We start from the raw sequence: 23,430 nt of genomic DNA on the forward strand, positions 1-23,430 counted from the left end.
ATTTCCAATGTATTTCATTTCTACCTTCATGCATCTGAGCTCTCTTTAGGCACTGCATTTTCTGCAATTTTTGTTGAGTGTCACACACACTTCAGAGATGGCATGGCTACTAATGTTAAAATACATTTTAATGGTGTTTTAAACATGGGACTCGGGCTGAAAGTCAAGTCTACTCTTGATATTATTTGAGATCACTGCATATTAACTACAATTGTATATATATATTTTAAATATTTTATTTATTGATTTGACAAAAGACAGAGACAATGCACACAAGTAGGGCTAGTGGCAGGTAGAGGGAGAGGGAGAAGCAGGTTCCCAGCTGAGCAGGCAGCTCGATGTGGGGCTGGATCACAGGACCCCAGGATCATGACCAAATGGAAGGCAGATTTAAGTGCATAACCCACGGAGCCACCCAGGCACCCTGCAGTTGTATATATTTTATGTTTCAGCCTTCTCCTGTATTCAGGGCTGATTATATTGTTGGTGGTTCATCCAGATGCCTCAGTTCTTTCTATTGTTCTCCAGTTGGGATGATTCTGCTAACAATAAACTGCTATGAAATCTACCTATTTGGTAGTGTGCAACGTAAGACAGAGGGAAGGTCAGTCCCATTTACAATTAATCAGTAACTCCAAGAGAAGAAGCTTTTGAAAGTACTATTATAACTAAAAAAGCATTTTAAACTTTGTCATTTAAACTTTAAACTTTTACTCTGGTTTTCTGTTACCTGGGTAGTTGTGAAAAGGCAACATCACCTCTTGATTGTAGTGATGACAGTAAGAAATTCTTCTATGTAAGATAATAATTCATTTTCATTGATTTATTCATTTTCGTTCATTTTTACTTGGATTTGAAACCATGGTTTTGAAAGAGTACATTTTAAAAGCATTTAATGTATTTAAGACATATACGAACAGCTAAGAGCTTTCTGTAAGTCCATACATATTAAAAGGGAAGGTTGAGGTAATTAATTACATATCAGAATTTTGCAATAGCTTCATGCTATTGAAAAGAAATAAAACTTTCAGTTTGAATTAACCGCATTGGCTATTATAAAAAAAATCCTTACTGAAAATATTGGTTTATAAATTACATCATATCCTGAAACCTCATTAATTTTACCTTACAGATATTGAGTTTGTAACAAGTTAAGAGGTATACAAAGCAGTTACTAAAATAATGTCTTATAAGCAAGAAAGCAGGAGCATTGAACTGTTGACTTGTCTAGAGCTACGGCAGTACCCATGTTTTCTGGCTCAAATCATAACAATATTTTTAAAAATTTTGAAAGAAATTTATTAGAACTAATGTGTCAGAATTGTGGTCTTTTTACTTGTTGTGTATCCAATTGCTCAAATGCCCACTGGAATTATCTATGCAGTCATTACTCATGTTTGATATTAACACATTAATATGTAACTTGTTAAAGATGATTTATTTCTCATAGAATTTTAGAAAGTTGAATTGAGTAAGAACTGACCAATACTGAACTTTGTACAAGGCACTTTGCAAAACATGTTGAGGTTGAAATGAGTAAAATGTTTCTGTCTACACAATCTAATAGTGGAATAATGAAACACAAAAATAGCTCTAATACAATGCTCTAGAGAAGCAGGATGTTTTAAGGGAATTCAAAAGGATTGACCACAATTAAATGTAAAATTTTACATTTATACATCCAAATTAAATATATGAGTTAATTTTCACTTATTCAAATTCAAGAAAATGATTAAGAACTTGTAATAAGTTTTGTGACATTTAAGAATAGTCATCCTCTTGTGGAGTTCATCAAAGTAGTGTAGATTATGAATATGTCTGAGTATGTGGCAATTTTTTTTACAAAGAAAATTAGGTGCAGATAAAAACAAATTTAAAGAGATTTTAATCACCACAGATCACCAATGGGGACAATTTGGCACCTAACCCCAGCTGTGTATTGTTATACAAAATCTGAGGCCACAAAAGTGTTTTTCTTGAAATGGGAGGTTGCAGTTTACTTATACATATTGGGTAACTTTGGATAACTCCTAAACCTTTGTCTGTTTCTCATAGTTTGGAGGAACAAATAAAAAATAACAAAGTACTTGGGTATAAATAAAATGAGTGAAAAAACCATACAATTATACTGTTATTTGAGGAAAGAAAGGTTTCATGTTATTGACATAATTGCTTCTTCTTTTTTAAATTTTGTTTATATGAACAAGAAAGAAATAAGACTAGAAAAAATTAGATAGACTTTTGCATCATCATGGTACATGAATTGGAGGATAGCATTCTGTATGGACAAGACAAAGTATACTCCATACTCCTTTACTGACGTATTCATCAGAATTTAAATGTGACCGCTACCATTTTGTGGTTGATAAAGATCCGAATGTTAAATTTCACACTTGCACATTCATGGAAGTCTATCATGTAATTATTGAGAAGCAAAAACTTTAGGCTTGCCTTTGCCTAGAACTTCATCTGTATAAACTTTGTTACAAAGGCTATGAAGGACATTTTTTAAAAAAGAAATTTATAAATGGGACTTAAAATCAAAATGGTAATGGATTATTTGAACAACTCTGAAACAGTAAGTCACCTACCTGAAACTTTGTAGAACTCCTGTAGTGTCTCTTTAACTCATTTGAATCCACCTGAAATTTTATATTTATATTTTATATTAATTATACTCAGTTTCATCAATTATTTTCTCACTTTAATAAATATGTATACTTATTTCTCTCAACTGGTTCCTATAACTTCAGCCAATAAATATGCTCTATCTCTCATCTCTTTAAATAGAATAAAATCTCCCTTGTCATTTGTTTCCTTTTTGTTATTGATCTATTGTTTGTCATACTCAAGCTTCTTAAGAAAGTTGTCTGCATTGCTTTATTCTGCATCTTTCCACCATATTTATTCCTCAACCCATGGCAAATTAGTGGCAATTTGACCTTTGCTCATTTCTCTTATTCCATTAAGACTGTCAATAAGAAGTCAGGCACTAACATCTTCCTCATGATCATGCCCAAGAAATCCTCCATAGTACTTAGCATTCTTTTATGGCATTCACCGTCTTTTGAAATCACACATGTATTTCTTGGCTCATTTATTTAAAATCAGTTTATTCCATTATTTGGTAATCTATCTCAGGATGGGGTTGACTTTGTTTAGCAACTGTACATAGCTAGTGGCTAGAATATATTAGGAAACCAATAAATACTTATTGAATAGATGAATAGATAAAGGAACAAAAAGAGAAATAAAACTTTTTAAAGCATTTGATATTTGGTGGGATATTTGTTCCTGAACCTCTTTCTTTCTAAAGACTCTGAAACGCCATTTTTGGTTTAATTCTTCAGTTCTAACTTTTTGGTGTCTTTTTTTTTTGATGCTAGGGATAGCCATTTAAATGTCAACATTCCCCAGGACTCAGCTCTCTTCTCTTCCTTTTTATACTTGCTTCCTAGAAAATTTCATCCACTTATATGGTTACAAGTATCTACTGCCACCTAATCTGGAGCTGTTGACCTGGACAAGCAACTGCCTTTTATCTTCACTTAGCAGTGCTGCTTATATCAGATTGAATTTACACCAAACGTGAATTCATCATCATTCTCCACTCCCCACTAGCCTAACTATCTTCCCACCTCCAACCCTTCCTGTTCTTGGGTAATCCTATGAGCATCCTCATCTATCCTGGTCAGTCATCCCAGCCCACACATTCTCCCTCAGGTCCCCTCACCCATCCAGCAACAATTCTACTGATTCTCCTTCCCACAATTTTATTATTATTATTTTTTATTATTATATTCAATTATCCAGCATATAGTACAATTTCCTCATGTCCATTCTATCCTTTTGGCATGGGTCTTTTTGCCCTAAGATTTGTTCCCCTTGGTCCATTCTATAATGGTAGCTAGATGATCATGCTCAATCAGATTACTTAACAATCAACATTTATGTGAAATCCTCTGATTCCACATGACTTTAAAAAAAAATACAAGCTCCCTTTCATGGTCTACAAAGGCTCTACTTTCTCTGTCTCACTCGCCTCCTACAGCATCCCACATCCACTTTATTCAGCATCAGAGTTTCTCACTTTCATGACTTTCCTATGCTGTTTTCAGAGCTTAGAACATATGTTTTGTTCCCTTTTAGTGGGGGTGGAGGTGTGCAGATAACTGAAGTTCATTCATTAAGATCTGGACCAGGTGTCCTCTCCTTCACATGGTTTTCTGTGTGCCTCATAACCCTTAGGGCTTATCATTGTCATGACTCCCATTACAAACCCAACCATTTTTCTTTTGTCTGTCTTTCATGTGCTGAATTACTTGAGGGTGAGGTCCTTATCTTTGTCTTGTTTTTCCAGTTTCTAATGCAAGCAATGTCTAACACGTAGTAGGTGCCCAATAAATATGTGATAGGTGATAGATTAAGAGGCATTTGTTACCATTCAGACCTAAAAGAATTAATGCTAATATTGGATTTGCTTCTTAGATTTTGGTTATAGGTAGGGAGGAACAGTCTTTGTCCTATTAATGAGTTGGCCAAAGTATTAGAAACTGGATGCCTGGAAGTAGTGTCTTTTAATAATTACCATCCAGACTATCCAAGTTCAGAAGTTTTAAACTTCTGCTGAGCAGTATTAACTACTGATTAGCCAGCTCCCTAATTCCTCTCCCCACACCCTATTTTGATTGTAATTTTTACCCATACATATATACTAAATCTTACAGAAATATACTAGTAGAGATATAAGACATGCTCTTCTAATGATTTTTACTGTGAAACTCAATGGCTTACTGAACCATGGTAGACAAAGATAGAAGTTTAAGTTGAATCATGTACCAAGCTTGAGTAAAACCAGTTAGCTCAGTAAAATCAGTTCAAAGCTTATCTGGGACTGACAGAAACATTTCAAGTGCTACAAAGTTAAAATACCGCCCTCTCCTCCAACCCTGGAAGAATGTTTTTAGCACTTTTATCCCTTTAATTTCAGGCTTGTCTATGAATCTATGATTGAATAAATGTAAATGAAATGAAAACTTTTTTGATTAGATAAAAATGAGATCTAGTGATTCTAAAATATCTCTTCTTTGGAGCACTAAATAAATTTGGCATCGTTAAATTTGGGGTTGTTAGTTTTATGACGACCAGTATGTTTACTGGTAACAATTAGGCACTTACTTAAACAATGTTACCCATTTAATTCTCTTTCTCTTTTTACCTTATCATTATGCAAACAACATTTCTTCAGGAGAGGCTTACTTTAGAAAGGATATGCTGACTGCACCTAAATCTTCCTCCAAAAGATAGTTTTTGAAGAAGCTTTACACAGGTACTATTATATTTATACCTTCTGATAAATAATTCATAGAAATGCCATAATTTCATGTAGAACAAATGGATGTGTTTCAAAAATAATAACATCATCTGAAACAACTATAATGCAGGTTAAATAATTATTCAAGGAGAGAAGATCCTTGAACCAAAATTGCCATTTATCCTCCCCTTCAAACATTTCTTGAATATACTCTCTGAGTTCCTAAGATAGAGAGGGAAATGAATTGGATACTGTCCTTACACTCAAGAAAGTTACTATCAGGAAAGAAAGAGAACTATAGATACAAATCAGAGACATTATGGGAAGTTAAATGTATGGATATTCATTCATTTGATTCATTTAACAACTTACTGTACATTTTCTAGATTCCAGATTCTGGCCTAGGTCTACACATTGTCTTATTTAATCTTCATAATAGGTTTATGAGGTGAGCACTATAATTCCCATTTTATGGATGAAAAGATAGTACTTAATGAAAGGTTACATTTGTTTTCTTCAAGTAATGTTATTAGTAAATTGCAGAGGCAGAATTTGACCCTGGTCTGTTTGTTTCTACTACATCATAATTAGCCTCATTGTTATTTAACAATTAAATAATAGAAGTATGAATAAAATGTACAGAGCACAGAGAAGGAAGTGGTTAATTTTCTTCAGGTCAATTTCTAAACAGTAACTGAGAAGACTAAGTGCCAAAAATGGTTGACTACAACATCAGGTCTGATTGACATTGTCACTAGGCAGCACTGAGCATTTCCATGAATCGTGATGGGTAGGTTTAGCAGTGTTGTGGGTATGATTCTCATATCTCTAATCCTCATTATCATTTTCAGCTTTATTTCTGCTGTCTATGAAGGAAATTACAGATAAGAGTCTCTTTTGTTGGTCTTTGATACAAAATTCTTCTATTTGTGTAGTACCGTTTTCAGAAGAAGGATATTGCAAATGAACACTGTGCAAAACTTGTAAACCCTCTGAATTTCCTCTGTTGTGGTCTTTTGCACTTTTGTTACTTATCTGTTTTCCAAGGCCTTGGGGGAATTAATATTTCCATCTTCCAACCCTGAAATGCCTGGCAATTGAAGATATTTAATAAATGTTTGTTGAATGAATGAATGAATGAATGAATGAGTGAATGAGTGAATGAATAATTTGGCAGTGTACCAAAAGTAGCATAGATAGCTTAATTTAGTCAGATGTTCAGTTTGGGTACCTGACTTGCATAGTCTTCTTACCAAAATGTAATCAAGTTTCAAAGGCTAACACCACCTATTCTGAATTAAAGAAACCATTAGATTTCTTTTGAACAAACAAAGCAATTAGTTCCTGCTCTGTATTTGTAGTTTGTGATAATGCATTTTAAATAGAGCCCATTGAGTGTGTTTTTATTGGTTATTTTTCTTGTTTTTAACACTCCATTGTGTGTAAAGGGCCTCTTAGAAAATTGAAAATAAGTCTCCCCTTACTGATTTTGTCATTTTCCATTTGTCAAACATTGATTTTCTCCCCCCTTGTGCATCTAATGGAGGTTGAAATTAGCACTCTTTTTTTGTGTGTTGTTTACTTCTTATTTGTACACCACCATCATCATTTATCAAGTTGCCAGTGAGCTCTGGGGATAGTACTGGTGAGCTGACTAGTGCTCTGAAGTCCACATAAGGATTATTTTGAATAGATTCTTGCTACAGCTATAGCTCTTGACTTTAGAATTTCTTTCTAGGAAAGATTTCAAATAATAGGAGGATTTCTTCAGGAATTTTTTTTCTAAAAGAAAACAATAACCAAAACTTCTCCTTTCAGCTTTATAATAATTTAACACTGTCTGTAGACTCAAAAGAAAATATTCAGGAGATTAAAGAACCCATCTTTATTTTTCAAGAATATGTATGAACCCAAGGAGCCATGTATTCCCTCAGTCTTCTCTTCCTACTGTGACAGAGCCATTGGAGGGTCTGTTCTGTGCAGTTACCACTGAGATTGTGAAGAAGATATTCCAGTGGACATCAGTTGGAAAAGAAGTATCCTTCTAGTTAGCTGGGGAAGGGGCTGAGGAGTAGAGGCTTTGAGATTTGGGTATGTGCTTGTGAAAACATATTTTTCTATTAGGTTGACTGGACTGCTTATGAAATTCACTCAACACTGAGAATAAATCTAGGAGAAAATAATTTCTCCTAAGGGTAAGAATGGTAGTTTCTGAGGTAGATCAGTGCATTTGATGATGAGAATTAGGATGTGATAAACATGGAAAGTGGAAGAGTGAATAGAAGAGATGCCAGCAGATACCATATTAATTATAACAACAGCAAAAACCACAGGTGTGTTTTATGTGCTTGAGATATGCAACTGTCTGCAGGGTGTGTGGCTTCCTACTTATGGTCTGGCTGTCTCAGTGAGGATCTTGATGGGTCATTGTTAAAGCACTCTCTAATAGCACACTTTGCAATGGTGAAAATATCCTGTGCTCTCTGATATGGTAGTCTTTACCCAAACATGATTATTGGACACTGGAAATATTGAATTGATAGTGTGGCTGAGAAATGAATTTTTAATGTTATTTAATCTTAATTAAAATTAAATTTGAATAGACACGTCTCTTTAGTGGCCACTATATTGGACAGTGCAGTGAACCTACACTGATTAAAAGGTTCATGACTGACAGCTTTTCTTTTCTTTTTAAGTTAGGTTTCCCCAAAGTATCAAGATCTAAGACTTGTTTTCTGCACTATGTACAGGTATTGTGCTCAGTGCTGATTATGCTGATTATGCTGAGTCTGTGTCCTAGAAATCTTATAGCCTAGTGCTTTCTCACAACACCAGGTTGTCTCCTGAGGACGCTGAGTGATAAAAATGAGTGTTATAATACCTGCCTTATTCTATTCAGACTACTTGAGGTGTGCTTCCTAGAGAAATATTTATTAAATCACTTCTTTTTGCATACATAATTTATACATTTTTAAACATTATTTAGGTAAAATATGTATATGGTTTTGACATTAGAGACCTGGTTTTATCTTTCTATCCTCACATATTATCAAATTCTGAAAAACTAGCCAAATGAACCAACATGGTATGGTTGGAATGAGCATGGGTGTTGGAGTCAAGATCTGGATTTAAATTCTGCCTCAGCTGCCGTTCAGCTTTGTGCCTTGAGCATATCACCTACACTCTTCAAGCCTCAGTTTCCTCTTCCTCTTAATAATATCTTTATTATAGGGTGACTGAAAGGATTAAATGAGACATTGTAAAGAAATTAACTGGAATAACAGTGACAGCTAACATTTAATATACACTCATTAGGCACTCAACATAGTTCCAGGCATCACTTCATTTTGTCTTTCCATCAACACTGTGAAGGTACTATTGTTATTACTATTTTTAAGATGAGGAAACTAAACCACAGGGATATTCATGGTCCCCTGCACATAGTGAGTTCTCAATGGTTGTTCTGTTGTTGTTGTTGTCATTATTACTGTACTGGTGGTTTCCAGTGGTTAAACACTCATACAGGCAGAGATAGCCAGTCAGACATTAAATAGTGTTGTAAATTTATTTTTGTAGTTCAATCTGATATTTGTCAGTTTCTGCTTTTCCCCAGTTACACTTACTATTATGTCTCCTCCTTTTATAAACTGGAGTCTGGGCTGGATTAATAGCATATCGCAAAGGTAGATGATATCACATATGATGTCTGTAATAAACCAATAGTGTGTGTTGTCTGGTGTTTGATACGGAAAGACGATGCGCAGTGGTATAAGCCAGCAGTTCCAGTTATAAGCAATGGTGACGAGCAGAAGCCACAGGAGATAGTGTCGATCTAGAAAAATCCAAATGGCATGTAGCAAGCATTAAAATAATTCTCTTGCTTAGTTTGGTAACATTGGAGCCCTTTCGTCTGGAGCTAAGCAAATTGTTATAAGAGGGTCTATTAAAATTCAGTGCAATTCTGACTCTACAGTAGAAAGCACTGAGCTTTACAAGGCTTGTTGAGTGATCTTACAGTTCTTCTGACTTTGGAGAGAGGCATTCCTTTCTTGTTGACAAGTGGCCTTTCTGAGTCTGTCCCTGCAAGGAACTGTGCTACATGGATCCAGGAAGAAGAGACCCAGGGAATTCAGAGGTGCCCTGTTTGGATAACTGCAGCAGCAGGCACTTTGTGCATCAGTAGTTAAGCTGCAGGGTCACCCAGGGAGGTAGACAAAAAGCCACATCTTGCCATGGCTTTTTGTCTACACCTTGCCGAGTATGGCTGACCTGGAGAGGGCAGAGAATCAGCCCATTAAGGCAGTCTATGTCCTTTCACACATTGCTTTCTTCTGCCCAAGGGAGGCCATAGGAAAGGATTTGTTCAGTTAGAATAATCAACAACATGAAGGCATGAAAGAAGACAGACACTTCATAATGACTTTTTAGGGGAAGGGTGTCAGTATACATATCACTGAATGCTTTGGTACTTTCTTTTCAAAAGTAATTATGGACAGCATAGACCCTGGACTGCCTTTTATTTATTTATTTTTATTAGTCAATCAATCAATCAATCACTTATCTATTTTGATGATTATACATTTACTTTATTCCTCATTATCCTGGCATGCTCTTTAAAAACAGGCAGGAATATTTTATCTCTTCCCTTCACCAGAGAGCGCCAAACAATCCATAGCATATTTAATATAGTTTAAATTCTGCTTTCTAGATGGATTCAGGATGTGGGCTAGGGAGAAATGGAAGCCATCTGTGACTTTGGGTTATAGGGGTTTTGGTAATATCTAGCCCTCCCACTGGGATAGTCTACCCTTTGATGGTACCTGTGTATGAATCTATGCTTCTTGGAAGTCTAATTCGTTTTAGGTACTCTGTCAGAGGCATCTTCTGGAATTTAAAACACAGTATTTGATAGTAGTGTTCTTCTTTTAGCTTAGCATTGCTTTCTTGTGTTGATGGTATAGCTGTGGGCTTTGCTTTATAGGGAAAAAAAAGAACACATTTTAAGAGGTCAGGTTAGCTTAATGAGAAAAGCTTGGATTTCTCAAAGTCAGAACATTTCAGAATGTTCCCTTCTCAATTTAGGTAGATAAGGCGTGTTATGACTTTGAAAATAGCTACATTAATGACAATATCCAGGTAATAAAAACACTGAAATTTGGAAATAAACAGCAGATTTAAAGCTTCCCAGTAAATTATCCCAAAGGTGTTACAAATATCATATTTTAATTAATTAATTAATTTAAAGTAATCTCTAGGGGCACTTGGATGCTTCAATTGGTTAAGCATCTGCCTTTGGTCATGATCCTGATCATCAGGTCATGATCCCAGGGTCTTTGGATTGAGCTGCATGTCAGGCTCCCTTCTCAGTGGGGGGCCTGCTTATCTCTTAAGAGTGCTCTGCCTCTCTTCCTGCTTATGTGTACTCTCTCTGTCTCTCTCTCTTTCAAAGGAAAAAGAAAGAAAGAAAGAAAGAAAGAAAGAAAGAAAGAAAGAAAGAAAGTAGGAAATTTCTACACCCAATTTGGTGCTCAAACTCACAACCCCAAGATCAAGATTTGTATACTATACTGACTGAGCCAGCCAGGCACCCCAAATTTAGGATATTTTAAATACAAGCTAATTCTTATATATTTTGTAGCATAAATAAAGTTAGAATCCTTTAGATTTATATTGAAAAGTATCATTACAAATGTACATCATGCCACAGGTTTTTTTTTTTAAATTTTTTTATTTTTTATAAACATATATTTTTATCCCCAGGGGTACAGGTTTGTGAATCACCAGGTTTACACACTTCACAGCACTCACCAAAGCACATACCCTCCCCAATGTCCATAATCCCACCCCCTTCTCCCAAACCCCCTCCCCCCAGCAATGCCACAGGTTTTAATTTCATGCCTCTTTAGTTTCACACATATCTTTCAAGTTATGCATAAAACTCAAAATATTTTTTTAACTTATCTTTATCAAAATATAATGACTGATTTATTATAGCTTCTTCTTTTAAAAAAATACATAATATATAATTACAAATATAATATTATATAAATGTATATAATATATACTATATAGTGTGTATATATATATACTATATAATACATAGTTTATTTTAAAAATCCCTTTTATGTTATACAGAATTACAAGGAAACCCTCAGCTCCATCTTATATAATTAACAGTCTGATTCTTAACTGCTATCAAACAACAAAATTTTCTTCTATTTTTATCTATACATATATAAATATTTTTACAAAGATATAACCATAATATATATCATTTTTGTGGTCTGCTTTATTGTACTTATTAATTTTTCATAAAAGCATTTCTGCAATTACTAGGAGGCTGATAATTTCCCCAGTCTGCCATGTGATTAGTTGATATTCTTTGCTATGTTGGGTATTAAGGTAGTGTTGTATTTTTATAAGTGCTTTGTATATCAGGGGTATTTTTTTAAAGATTTTATTTATTTATTTGACAGAGAGAGAGAGAGAGAGAGAGAGAGAGAACACACATGCCTACAAGCAGGGGGAGTGGGAGAGGGAGAAGCACTCTCTGCTGAGCAGGGAGTCCAATGCAGGGCTTGATCCCAGGACACTGGGATCATGACATAAGCTGAAGGCAGATGACATTAATCGACTGAACCACCCAGGACCCCCTATCAGGGGTATTCTTAATTAATATTTACAATAAAACTTGCCATAGCAGATACTGTTGTTGCTTTGCTTGTATACCATGAGCAAAGCAGCACCTGTGTCAGTCTCCCTCAGCATTTTTTCTCAGATGGCTTGCTTAAAGTGCTGGAGAGTTAGCAACATGCCCCAACCTTAACCCTTAACTAATGGAAAATAGGAGTTGGTGGAATGGTACCCTGGTACCCTGGCCACTTCCTCCAAAATACATAAAGAACTTACATAAAAACACCAAATCAAACCAACACCTAAAAACCAAACAATCCATTTAAACATGGACAGAAGACTTGAATAGACAATTTTTCCAAAGAAGACATACAGATAGTCAATAGTCACATGAAAAGATGCTCCACATCACTCAGCATCAGGGAAATAGAAATCAAAACCACAATGAGGTACCATCTCACATCAGTCACAATGGCTAGTATCAAAAAAGACAAGAAATAGCAAGTGTTGGCAAGGCTGCGGAGAAAAAAGAATCCTTGTGCACTGTTGGTGGGAATGTTAATTGATGCAACCAACTGTGGGAAACAGTGGGGAGGTTTCTCAGGAGAATTTTTAGGTGTGATCCAGTTTTTTAGCTGGATCAAGTCTGAGGACCCACAGAAGCAGCCCTCTCATTAATACATTTTCATTGTCTTAACTCTTGTCTCCATCTGTTGTCTGCTTTCACCTTCCTGGATCACCCTCAGTATAAACTATTTGCACCTAAGTCATTGTCTCAGGGTCTGCTCTTGGGGAACAACAAACTAAGATGTTTGTAAAATACATGTCCCCTCATAACCTCTTTCTTTCCAGTACTTTGAGGTAACAATCCTTACCAGTTTGGGGGCTGGCTTCAGGTGACGATATATCTCCTTCTGCCAACTTTTTCTTGTAGAGCATTGTTCTTTGACGCATCCTTTTCACCAAGTTGTGTAGCTGGGCATCAGCATACTCATTTATAACAGGGGCTCCAAGTGGTTTGCTTTTTGGATTAAATGAGGAAAAAAGTGGTGGTAAAGATGGATCCATGCAGAGATATATACAAGGAAGAGATCAAGTTTTTTCACCCTCGTTATAGACCCTATGTTATTATCTGCTCCTTTCTGCAACTGAAGAGAAAAATTCAAAAATTAAGTTTGATGGAAATAGTACTGATGGAATACAGATTTGCTAGTGAAAGATTAGAATCCACAAATAGTAATGTCCATTCTTTAGAATATTAGATCTTGACAACTAGGATACTGCTATTAAATTGTATTATTGTATATTGTATTATACCACCTGGCATGGTATGCAGAATTCTAAGATGGCCCCTTGGTGTACATATCTTGCATAATTTTGGAGACAATAAATATGGTGGATTTTACTATCATAATTAGTTTGTGTTATATGGCTCAGTAGTTTTTAAGGTAAGAAGTTTATACAAATGGGCCTGATGTAATCAGATAAGCCCTTTAAAAGCAGAGAGTTTCTCCAGCTAGTGACAGAGCAGAAAGTCAGAAGTTTGAAGCATAAGGGAAATTTCACTTGAGAGAAATTCTCCATTTTTAGATTTGGAGAACAAAGGAGCCCCCTGATAAGATTACATGAAGTCTCTAGGAGCTGACAGTGATTGATCTCTGGCTAGCTGATAACAAGAAAACAAGAACCTCAGTCCTACAATCACAAGGAAATGAATTGTGCCAATTATTTGAATGAACTTGTAAGTGGATTCTTCTCTGGCGCCTGCAGGTGAGAGCCCAGCCTGGCCTGGCTGACACCTTGATTTCACCTGTGTGAGAACCAACTGGTATACTTCATAAGGATCTGAGTTCCCTCTCAGGTTTTCCTCAGACTTCTAACTCACTCTCCACCTTTCTTCTGAAGTCTGACACCGTGTCTACACAGGCCCACATAGGTTCTAATCCATTCTTACTTCCTTACATTCATATCTGCCCTTTCCATCTCACTTCTAAACTGGAACCCATGGGGTTCACATTGGAACTGGTTAATCTGTGGGTTGTATTTAAAGAGGACTTTAATATGAGCCCCTCTCCACTACTCTCCATTCTCTACCCAGTAGAGATTCCCATACCATTAGTGTGTCTCTCCTCCCTTCTTATTATAGTATAATTTATGCTCTTTGAAAAGTTCTGCTTCATCATTGAGAGTCTTTAAGCATGTCACACTAAGAGCTTTATAAGTGTTCTCAAGAATGGTGAAGACTGAGATGCAATGGAAGAAAAATCTGATATATTTTTGAAAATATAAAAGTAGGAAGACATTAGGTCTTCAAAACTGGAATTTTTTTTTCTGATTAAGAAATGTCATATATATCATTTTACTGATTTCTTCTTAAACTCTTAGCATGCCTAGGAGTTTACTCATCCATCAAGCAGTTATTGAGTTTTTACCTTACATACTGGAATAAAAAGATGAGTTAGATGGAGACTAACCCTATGGATGCTCATAGTTTAATGTGATGTGATGTGACTAGAACAGAATGTGTACATGCAGGAAGCCAGGTAGCAGGGATGGTGGAAGTGGCTGTATGGAAAGGTGAGTGGAGTCAGGTTATGATGTTTCTATATGATCTACTTATGAGTTTGGACATTAACCTGAAAGATAATGGGAGCCAATGCAGAGTATTGAGCAAATGAAGGGTATGAGAAGATATTTTTGGAGATGTATCAATAGGGGCAGAGTTGAAGAGGAACAGTGTAAATGCATGGAAACAAGGAAAGAGGTGAATGGATTAAGTTAGAACTGATAAGGGAAAAGGAGAGGGGCTAAAGAAATAATTTAGAGGCAGAAATGAAAAGAGTTGAACTTTCTGGGTCTTTTGGATAAATCCAAATAAGAAATCAAGACTAACTTCTAAGTTTCTATTACTAGAGTCTAGATTTATGAAGATGACATTAATATAAAAAGGAATTTAGAAAGGAGATGTTTGTATGTAGTAGGAATGTTGAAAAATCACTTTTTTGCGTGTATATATTTAATTCAAAGCATTTGTAGGATTGTTTGATAGGACCTTGATTGTGCTAGTGAGGAGATATTTGGAAATCCAGTTCTTATGACAAAACCTTGGTGGTCATCAATGTGTATGGGATGTTTGAAGAGATGAATGTAGATGGCATCATCATAGACTGAAGTTCTCAAGGTCAGTAACTATGTGTGTTTATTTTATACTCCCCAAGACCTAGGACAAGATAAGCTTTAATAAATCTTTATTGAATAAATAAACCTACTACCTCCAACCTTTTGTTTGACCTTATGTGGTGTGCCTCAGTGCACTAAAAAAATCTATAAGATGTGAAGCTGAGAGCTGGTGGATCATTAACTAAAAAGTCAGGTATTCAAACTGTTAAAATGTCTAACTCAAGCCTTAAGATTTAAGAAGTATGTTTTTCCTTTTCCTGAATCATCGATAAACCCTAATTGACCATATAATTGCCATTTAATCACACCAGTTCTTACTGTGCAAACCTACCTCATGATTAAAATGCTGAAAATTACATTAGAAAGCATGCCTGTATTTTAAATGCATAGCTGTCTTTCAACAGCTATATAGTTTTCTTTTTGTATTAGCTGAGCATTAATATGTCAATTTATTTCATCTTTCCCCCCACCAGCTTCTCATATAGAGTAATCCCTGTCCATCTTCTCCCTTACCTACATGTACACAGAAGATATGAATGTATTTTTTTCTTGAGGTAATTTTGTAACTGAATGAAAAAAGGCAAAAAAAGAAGAAGAAACTTGTATTTTCGTGAGACAAAAAAAAAAATGAAGGTAGAAGAGAGAAGCAATGGCTATGCCTTATGTAACTATGCTTCATTTGAGTGATAGCTGATATTTTTTATTCATATTACTAATTGTAATTTTTGAAGAATTATTCCTCATAATTCCTTGATGAACCATATTTTACATAAATGTGCAAACATTTTATAAATTTTGGTAAAGAAAAATAGAAGGAAAATCTTACTGAAACTATTGTTGAGATGAGTGAGGCTTTTAAAATTTGTTTTTGTATCTATGGAAGAATAAAGAATTAGTTAGAATGACATTTGTTCTTTTAATTTTTTTGATAAGAGTATAGAGAACACTCATTTTAAAAAAGAGCTGATAAAAAAAATAATATCACAGTAGTCCTCATTTCTTGAAATTCAATTAGAAAAAAAAGAAATTCAATTAGAGATATAGGCCAAAAAAATTACATATTTGACAATTGTTCTTGGGTTGCAGGAGCTCTTGCTCCTCCAGGGCAAATCCATCATAGTAATATTGGGATGGGTTAGAAGTAGGTCTGTCTTTTGCAAAACAGGAGAAAATCCGTTGTGAAAGGGGAGATAGGAAAGGGAAACTTGTGGTCTGTGGGTGTACTCGGGATATCAGTTTTAAGAAAGAATACCCAAGTAAGATGTGGATCTTGAAATTGATTCTTTTAAAACTATCTTGTATTTTTAAGACTCTTGGATAGCTTTCATGTACACTCAGTGATACATGCGCTCTAGCTTAAACTTGCTGCTTTAGTATAATACAAAGGGATGACTTCTTTTGATGAGGTAAAATGGATGGTTGTAGTTAGGGATGATTTCACAATGAAAGATGAATGGCACTTTGATAATGTAAAGGGAAAATATTCAAGTCAAATTATACAGCTGGAGAAAAAGTGTATCAGTTGCTGCTCTATGGAGTGTAATAAAGACTCAAACATTTTAACATAAAATCCCAAATCAGGACACAAGACTAGAGCATGGGGACACAGCTAGATCTCAGGATGTCCGGAACAGGGGACCTTCCTAAAGGAAAGCACCAGAAGCATTCACAAAGGAAACGAACCATGTTCACTGAGAAACAACTGGCCGATTTGGAATCTTTGTTCAGCAAGAACCCATACCCCACTCCCAGCCTTCAGAAAGAAATGGCCTCGAAACTGGAGATCCATCCCACCGTACTGCAGGTATGGTTCAAGAACCACAGAGCAAAACTCAAGAAAGCCAAACAGCAATTAGCTGGAGCAGAAGTCAAGACTAGCTCTTCCAAGGGACCCATGGATGCCCCTCCAGGACTCCCCCGTGGTGCCCACCAAGCCTCCCTGGTTTATACAGATCACCCAACACCTTCCTTCCAGCTCAGCATATGCTCCAATATGAAGGTTCTCCCAGACCATTCCATTGGCCACAAAATCGTCCACTTTGGCTGTTGCGGAGACCTTAACATCTACTCCCTTTGTCCCATTATGGAATCTCAAATTCTTCCCACAAGCTTCTCTGCTTATTCTCTTGGTTCTTCGTCTCCACAAAGAACTTAATGAGCAAAGCCAGACACAAAAGGTCACATACTGTAAAGATTCACGACGATTCCCGTAGGAGAGATTCGAGATCCACGCAACATGGATGCATTCCAGAAACACTCCGTGAAGCAAAAGAAAGACACACAAGCGCCCGTTGGGTAGAACTGAGTGGAGAGAGTCACTCAACAAACTTCAGCGACAGGAATGTTTTGTGTTGTAATTAGGATGACAGGAACCTGCACCAAATTCACCCAAAGACACAGAATGGCAATACTGTATTACATACACCACAAAAAGCAATCATGGGGCAGGATGAAGGCGCCAGCCATGGTGGTAATCATTTTGCAATCTATAAATGTATCAAATCAACACAATGTACACTTCATACTTGTATCTCAGTAAAGTTGGAGACAATGTTTAAATTCTATCTCAATAAACATATACAATGAGACTATTAGGGGAAAAAAATCCCAATTCATCCATGATTTGATTTGAAAGGTTAGTTGAGACCAATGGAGAAGCAGAGTAAGATTCTAAGCAGGAGAGGGACAGTATTAGCTATATTTAAAAAAAAATGAAAAAAGAAAGATGATTATTAGTTGTGGTGTGGAAGAAGTCTGACTTGAAGAAAGGAGAGAGCTGAGTTAAAATATAAGGGTTAGGGGCGCCTGGGTGGCTCAGTGGTTAAAGCCTCTGCCTTCGGCTCAGGTCATGATCCCAGGGGCCTGGGATCGAGCCTCACATCGGGCTCTCTGCTTAGCAGGGAGCCTGCCTCCTCCTCCCCTCTCTCTCTGCCTGCCTGTCTGCCTACTTGTGATCTGTCTGTCAAATAAATAAAAATCTTACAAAAATATATATATGGGTTAATATAACAGTGGAAATTTCAAGTTTGAATAGTGGACTACATTGAATGGTGTTCTGCCAAAATTCATTTCCAACTGGAGCCTCAGATTGTGATCTTATTAGAAAATAAGGTCTTTACAAATGTAACTAAGTTAAGATGAAGTCATACTGCAGTTGGGTGGGCCCTTAATCTAATGACTGGTATCTTTTTTTTTTTTAAGATTTTATTTATTTATTTGATAGAGAGTGAGTGAGAGAGAGAGAGAGAGCATGAGCTGGGCAGAGAGGGGCAGTGAAAGGGGGAGAAGCAGGCTCCCTGCTGAGCAGAGAGATCGGTGCAGGACTCTATCCCAGGACTCTGGGATAATGACCTGAGCCAAAGGCAGCTGCTCAACTGACTGAGCCATTCAGGTGCCCCTGATGGCTGGTGTCTACAGAAGACCAAGCAAAGGCAGGGAGGAGACACATAGGGAGAAAACCATGTGACAGTGGAGGCAGAGACTGGGGTGATGAACCACAAATCAAGGAACACCAAGGATTGTTGGCAACCAGCAAAAGCTAGGAGAAGGGTGTAGAACAGTTTCTCCCTCAGACTTTCAGAAGGACCAAATTTGCAGGCACCTGAATTTTTATAGGCCTGTAGCCTATAGAACTGTGAGGGGATAAACTTGTGTTGTTTCAAGCTACTCAGTTTATGGCAATTTGTTGTGGCAACCCTTGGAAGTTAGCAAAGTGGGTGACTGTGATGTTGCATGAGCAACTTGGATGGAGGTCTACATTGTAAAATAGCTACAAAGTCATTCAATTTAGTATATGTTTGTGGATAAACAAATTCTTTTGAAATACATTCTGTACATCAGGTAGTTGAGAATTTGGGTTTGGAATTCAGCAGTGAGAACTGAGCTAGATGGAGATGTTGAATGAGGTATCACCTTTTTAGAGGCAATGGCAGAAATTGTATAGTGGATCCGATTACTGGTAAGAGCCTGCATAGAACAAGAAAAGACTGGCAGGTCAAACCTTGTAATTTGCTGACATTTAAGGAGTAGCATAAGATAAGGAACTGGGAAGTAGCAATTAGAGAGGTAGATCTGAGAGACAAAAATGTCACAAAAATCAGGGAAGCTAAGAGTTTGGAAACGGAGGTCAGTGGTGTCTCATGCTGCACAGAAACTGCAAATTTTGTCATTTTTGCCTTCATAAGTATTTTGTAAAGGTGCACAGACTCTGCCTTTGTTCACGAAGTGGTATTTTAGATTTCCATTCATTATTTCTTAAGCTCAGTTAAAAGTGGTATTTATTCCTTCTAGTAAAATGTTGAATAAACTTCGGCTTTTGCAAACTTAACCAAATTCTTAATGCTTAATTAAGAATTAAATTCATTTTTCAGTGATTTAAGTCTTTAAAAATTTCAATTGATCAAAGTCCTTTAAAACCATTATTCATGTCTTGTTGAAGATAGGGATTGGGCAAAGAATATTATATTCCATTTTGGGAAGATATGGGGGAAGAGAGAAGCAGGTCTTTTTTCTTTTGTTGTGTTTTCTCAATAATTAATGATAAATTCAGACAGTACTCAAAAGTTACATTTGAAGAAAAGAAACTTGCTTTGAATAATGACATTTTTAAAGTTTTTTTTTTTTTTTAATTTATTTGTCAGAGAGAGAGCGAGCGAGAGCGAGCACAGGCAGACAGAGTGGAAGGCAGAGTCAGAGGGAGAAGCAGGCTCCCCGCGGAGCAAGGAGCCCGATGCAGGACTCGATCCCAGGATGCTGGGATCATGACCTGAGCCAAAGGCAGCCGCTCAACCAACTGAGCCACCCAGGCGTCTCGAATAATGACATTTTTATAGTAATAAATTTTGGAATGAAAATACCTGAACTTAGTATAAAATTCTGATTATTACTAATGTATCTGGTGGCTGACCATAAAACCTACAAATTTCAAACAAATTTGGGCTAGTACAATTATAACTCAACCAAGTCTTACTTGGCTCCTTTCTCATATTCACCTCTAAATACTGTGAAGATTTTGAGTTGTTTATCACATTTCACTTGTGCATATGGTATTGTTTATACACATTAGTTTCTACATATGGAAATGTACATATGGATGTTATGATGCACAATTTCTTAAACTAAATACTTGATCTGTCTAGGCTACAATACATTTGTGACTCCAGAGTTTATTTCTAAATCCTTGCCAGCAGTCCACTTTCTAGATCTTTTCCTCTGTTAATCTCTAAGTACTGAAGGTTGTGTCCAAGATATTTATTTTTATTGTCAGTGAATCACATTGTAATGGCCCATAAATATAGTGGTGACTAACTTCGTTAAAAGTTAAACATTTTAATACTAAAGTAATAAAAAAGTAATAAAAATATTATCACATACTTTATACATTTATATCCGTAAGACTCATATGTACACATGTATGCATACACATCAACATACACATGCACCAACATGCGTAATAGCAATCCTTCCCAAATCTTAAACCATTAGGAAGGAGAATGAGGGGCGCCTGGGTGGCTCAGTGGGTTAAGCCGCTGCCTTCGGCTCAGGTCATGATCTCAGGGTCCTGGGATCGAGTCCCGCATCGGGCTCCCTGCTCAGCAGGGAGCCTGCTTCCTCCTCTCTCTCTCTCTGCCTGCCTCTCTGCCTACTTGTGATCTCTCTCTGTCAAATTAAAAAAAAAAAGGAAGGAGAATGAATACACATATCAATACAGACCTAAAATAATCATAATACTTATATGTTTCATGTTAATAAACATGTTAAATTCTCTAATGATTTCAGGTATTTTTTGAGAAAGATAATAGGCTGAAAGCCATAAATGTCTAGAAATGACAAAAGAAAAGATTTAAAACATCCACAATACTGGAAAACAAACAGGAAAGTGCTAGCTAGAAAACAAGAAATTTGAAAAGTTTTTTAAAGACAAAAAACACATGGGTTGAGATGTTAACTCATTCAATTCTCACAAATTATGATGTGTACAACACTGCTGTTAATAATGAAGAAAAACACTGCCCAAACACCGACAAAAGGTATTTGTTGCAAAGTAAGAGACTTTCTGGAAGTTTCGGGGGTGGATTTAAGGGGTAAGAAGGGCTTACTGTCAATCATTAAGATGATTACATAAGGAACAACATTCAGAGTAATGAAGTTGGTTGCTTTCTTTCACTCCTAGCCTTCACCAAGTGAATAGAAGAAGAAGTCACTGCCTCCAGGATGTAGCAGTGAGATGGGATTTGGGCTTGAAAAGCTGAGCTGGATCCCAGGTGAATGACAAAAATAAGAAGATCTGGGTGGACTCTGTCCAGAAGATGAGTTAGTGGTAAACTTCTTGGCAATGTGTTTTTTCCCACAATCACTGTAAAAAGAATATTGTAAATGGAACAGAATCTATAGCAATATATATAGCATATATATATATGACAATACAATACTATGTAGTCATCAAAAGAAATGAAATCTTGCCATTTGCAATGATGTGGATGGGACTAGAGGGTATTATGCTTAGCGAAATAAGTCAATCAGAGAAAGACAATTATCATATGATCTCCCTGATATGAGGAAGTTGAGAGGCAACGTGGGGAGATGGGGGGGTAGGAAAGGAATAAATGAAACAAGATGGGATTGGGAGGGAGACAAATCATGAGACTCTTAATCTCACAAAATAAACTGAGGGTTGTTGGGGGTAGGGGGGTAGGGAGAGGGTGGTGGGGCTATGAATATTGGGGAAGGTATGTGCTATGGTGAGTGCTGTGAAGTGTGTAAACCTGGCAATTCACAGACCTGTACCTCTGGGGCTAATAATACATTATATGTTAATTTAAAAAAAAAGAGGAGCACTTGAGTGGTTCGGTTAGTTAAGCATCTGCCTTCATCTCTGGTCATGATCTCTGGATCCCGTATGAATTCCCTGCTCTGCGAGGAGCCTGCTTCTCCCTCTTCCTCTGCCCTACCCCCAGCACTTGTGTGCTCTCCCTCTCTCTCTCTCCCCTTCTCAAAGAAGTAAAATCTTTCAAAAAATGGAGATAAGAGAAGATACATATTTTTAGTCAGATATTTAGTCAGAATAGGTTATTTTGAAAGAGAACCAATTAGAAACTTGGAGATAAAGAGTTTGACCAGACCCCCCCCCCCCAAAAAAAAAAGCAATGAAAACAGAGAAAGATATTATAGAGAAATCTTTTTTCACAACTGAGGAAATATGCAAGTATTCAGATTAAAAAAGGTCACCAAATGCAAGTGAAAAAAAAAGAGAAAACACAAGGAGCAAACCATCATAAATATCAGAACACTAAAATTAAAGTGAAAAGTGTTGAGATCTTCTAGAGGTGGGAAAAAAATCCCTATATATATAGAAGCATTAGACTGGCATCAGATTTCTCTTTGGAACCACTGGATACTAGAAGCTAATAAAGCAACATCTCAAAATTTCTAAGGATAAATGAATTTTCTTTGAACTCCATACTGCCAAACCCTATACAAAATCAGCTTTTTGCTATACTCTGGGAGACTTTACCTTCCAAGTATAACCCTGTCTGGCTTAGCGAGCAATAAATTTAATTTTTGTGTCAGGTATTGCATGGTGGCCTCTTGCTTTTACATTAGGAACAGAATTTAAAAGGTAAAATGGTTAAAAAGAGGAATAATATGAAGGAGTTTGGATTTTAGTTAGTAGGAGATGTAGATTTATGGAAAAATCTCTGTTGAGAAATTCAGTTTAGGTCTTGAGGCTAAAGTAGATGCTAAAATCTTGCCCCAAATTTAAGTTTGGGAACCACATGCTGAAGAGAAATACACTATTTGGTAGATCAGACTGTGGGTCTATTTACCTACCTACCTTCCTTGAGTGGAAATCTTCCCTAAGAAGCAATCTTTGTCCAGATGGGTTTATTACATAGAAGAGGAAAAACACCCAGAGAAAGGATTAGGATCTGGTTTCTTGCCTTTAAGGCACAGGAATCCCAATCACTACTAAGCATACCATAGCAGATCAATGTCTTGGTTTCGGACTAGATTGGCAATTTCTCCTGCTATGAGAAAATTAGGAATGAGAGAGTGGATAGCAAGAAGCAGATGTGACAAGGGGGATGTGGAACTATTTCAACGCCTCCTAACAAATGTCAGTTACCCTGAGGCAGATTTGTCATTGTCTTGGCAGCTCTATGTATGGCTGTGGCTTGGAGACAGAAGCATAATCTTCTGATTCAGAGCAGAGATTGGTTTCTTTTAAAGAGATGCCAGTGGAGATGTACATAGAAAGTACTTGGCAGGAAGGGGTTCCATTCGGGTTAATTCAATAATTTAAA

General features: G+C 36.5%; 2 protein-coding genes across 2 annotated transcripts in view; one reads left to right on the plus strand and one right to left on the minus strand.

Moving 5' to 3' along the window:
• The window catches only part of CNGB3 (cyclic nucleotide gated channel subunit beta 3), a 154,187-nt gene that overhangs the window by 75,953 nt on the left and 54,804 nt on the right, over window positions 1-23,430 (minus strand). The window contains exons 4-7 of the mRNA XM_059392911.1: window positions 12,823-12,977; window positions 10,135-10,287; window positions 8,938-9,146; window positions 2,592-2,642 (exon numbers count right to left, since the gene is read on the minus strand). Coding sequence (XP_059248894.1) covers window positions 2,592-2,642; window positions 8,938-9,146; window positions 10,135-10,287; window positions 12,823-12,977 — 568 coding nt within the window. The remainder of the gene's footprint in view (window positions 1-2,591; window positions 2,643-8,937; window positions 9,147-10,134; window positions 10,288-12,822; window positions 12,978-23,430) is intronic.
• On the plus strand, window positions 16,749-17,282 carry DPRX (divergent-paired related homeobox). Its single transcript, XM_059392992.1, has one exon. It carries the CDS (start codon window positions 16,749-16,751, stop codon window positions 17,280-17,282), a length of 534 nt encoding a protein of 177 aa, XP_059248975.1.

Source organism: Mustela nigripes, chromosome 3 (assembly GCF_022355385.1).
Source record: "Mustela nigripes isolate SB6536 chromosome 3, MUSNIG.SB6536, whole genome shotgun sequence".
NCBI classification, from domain to species: Eukaryota; Metazoa; Chordata; class Mammalia; order Carnivora; family Mustelidae; genus Mustela; species Mustela nigripes.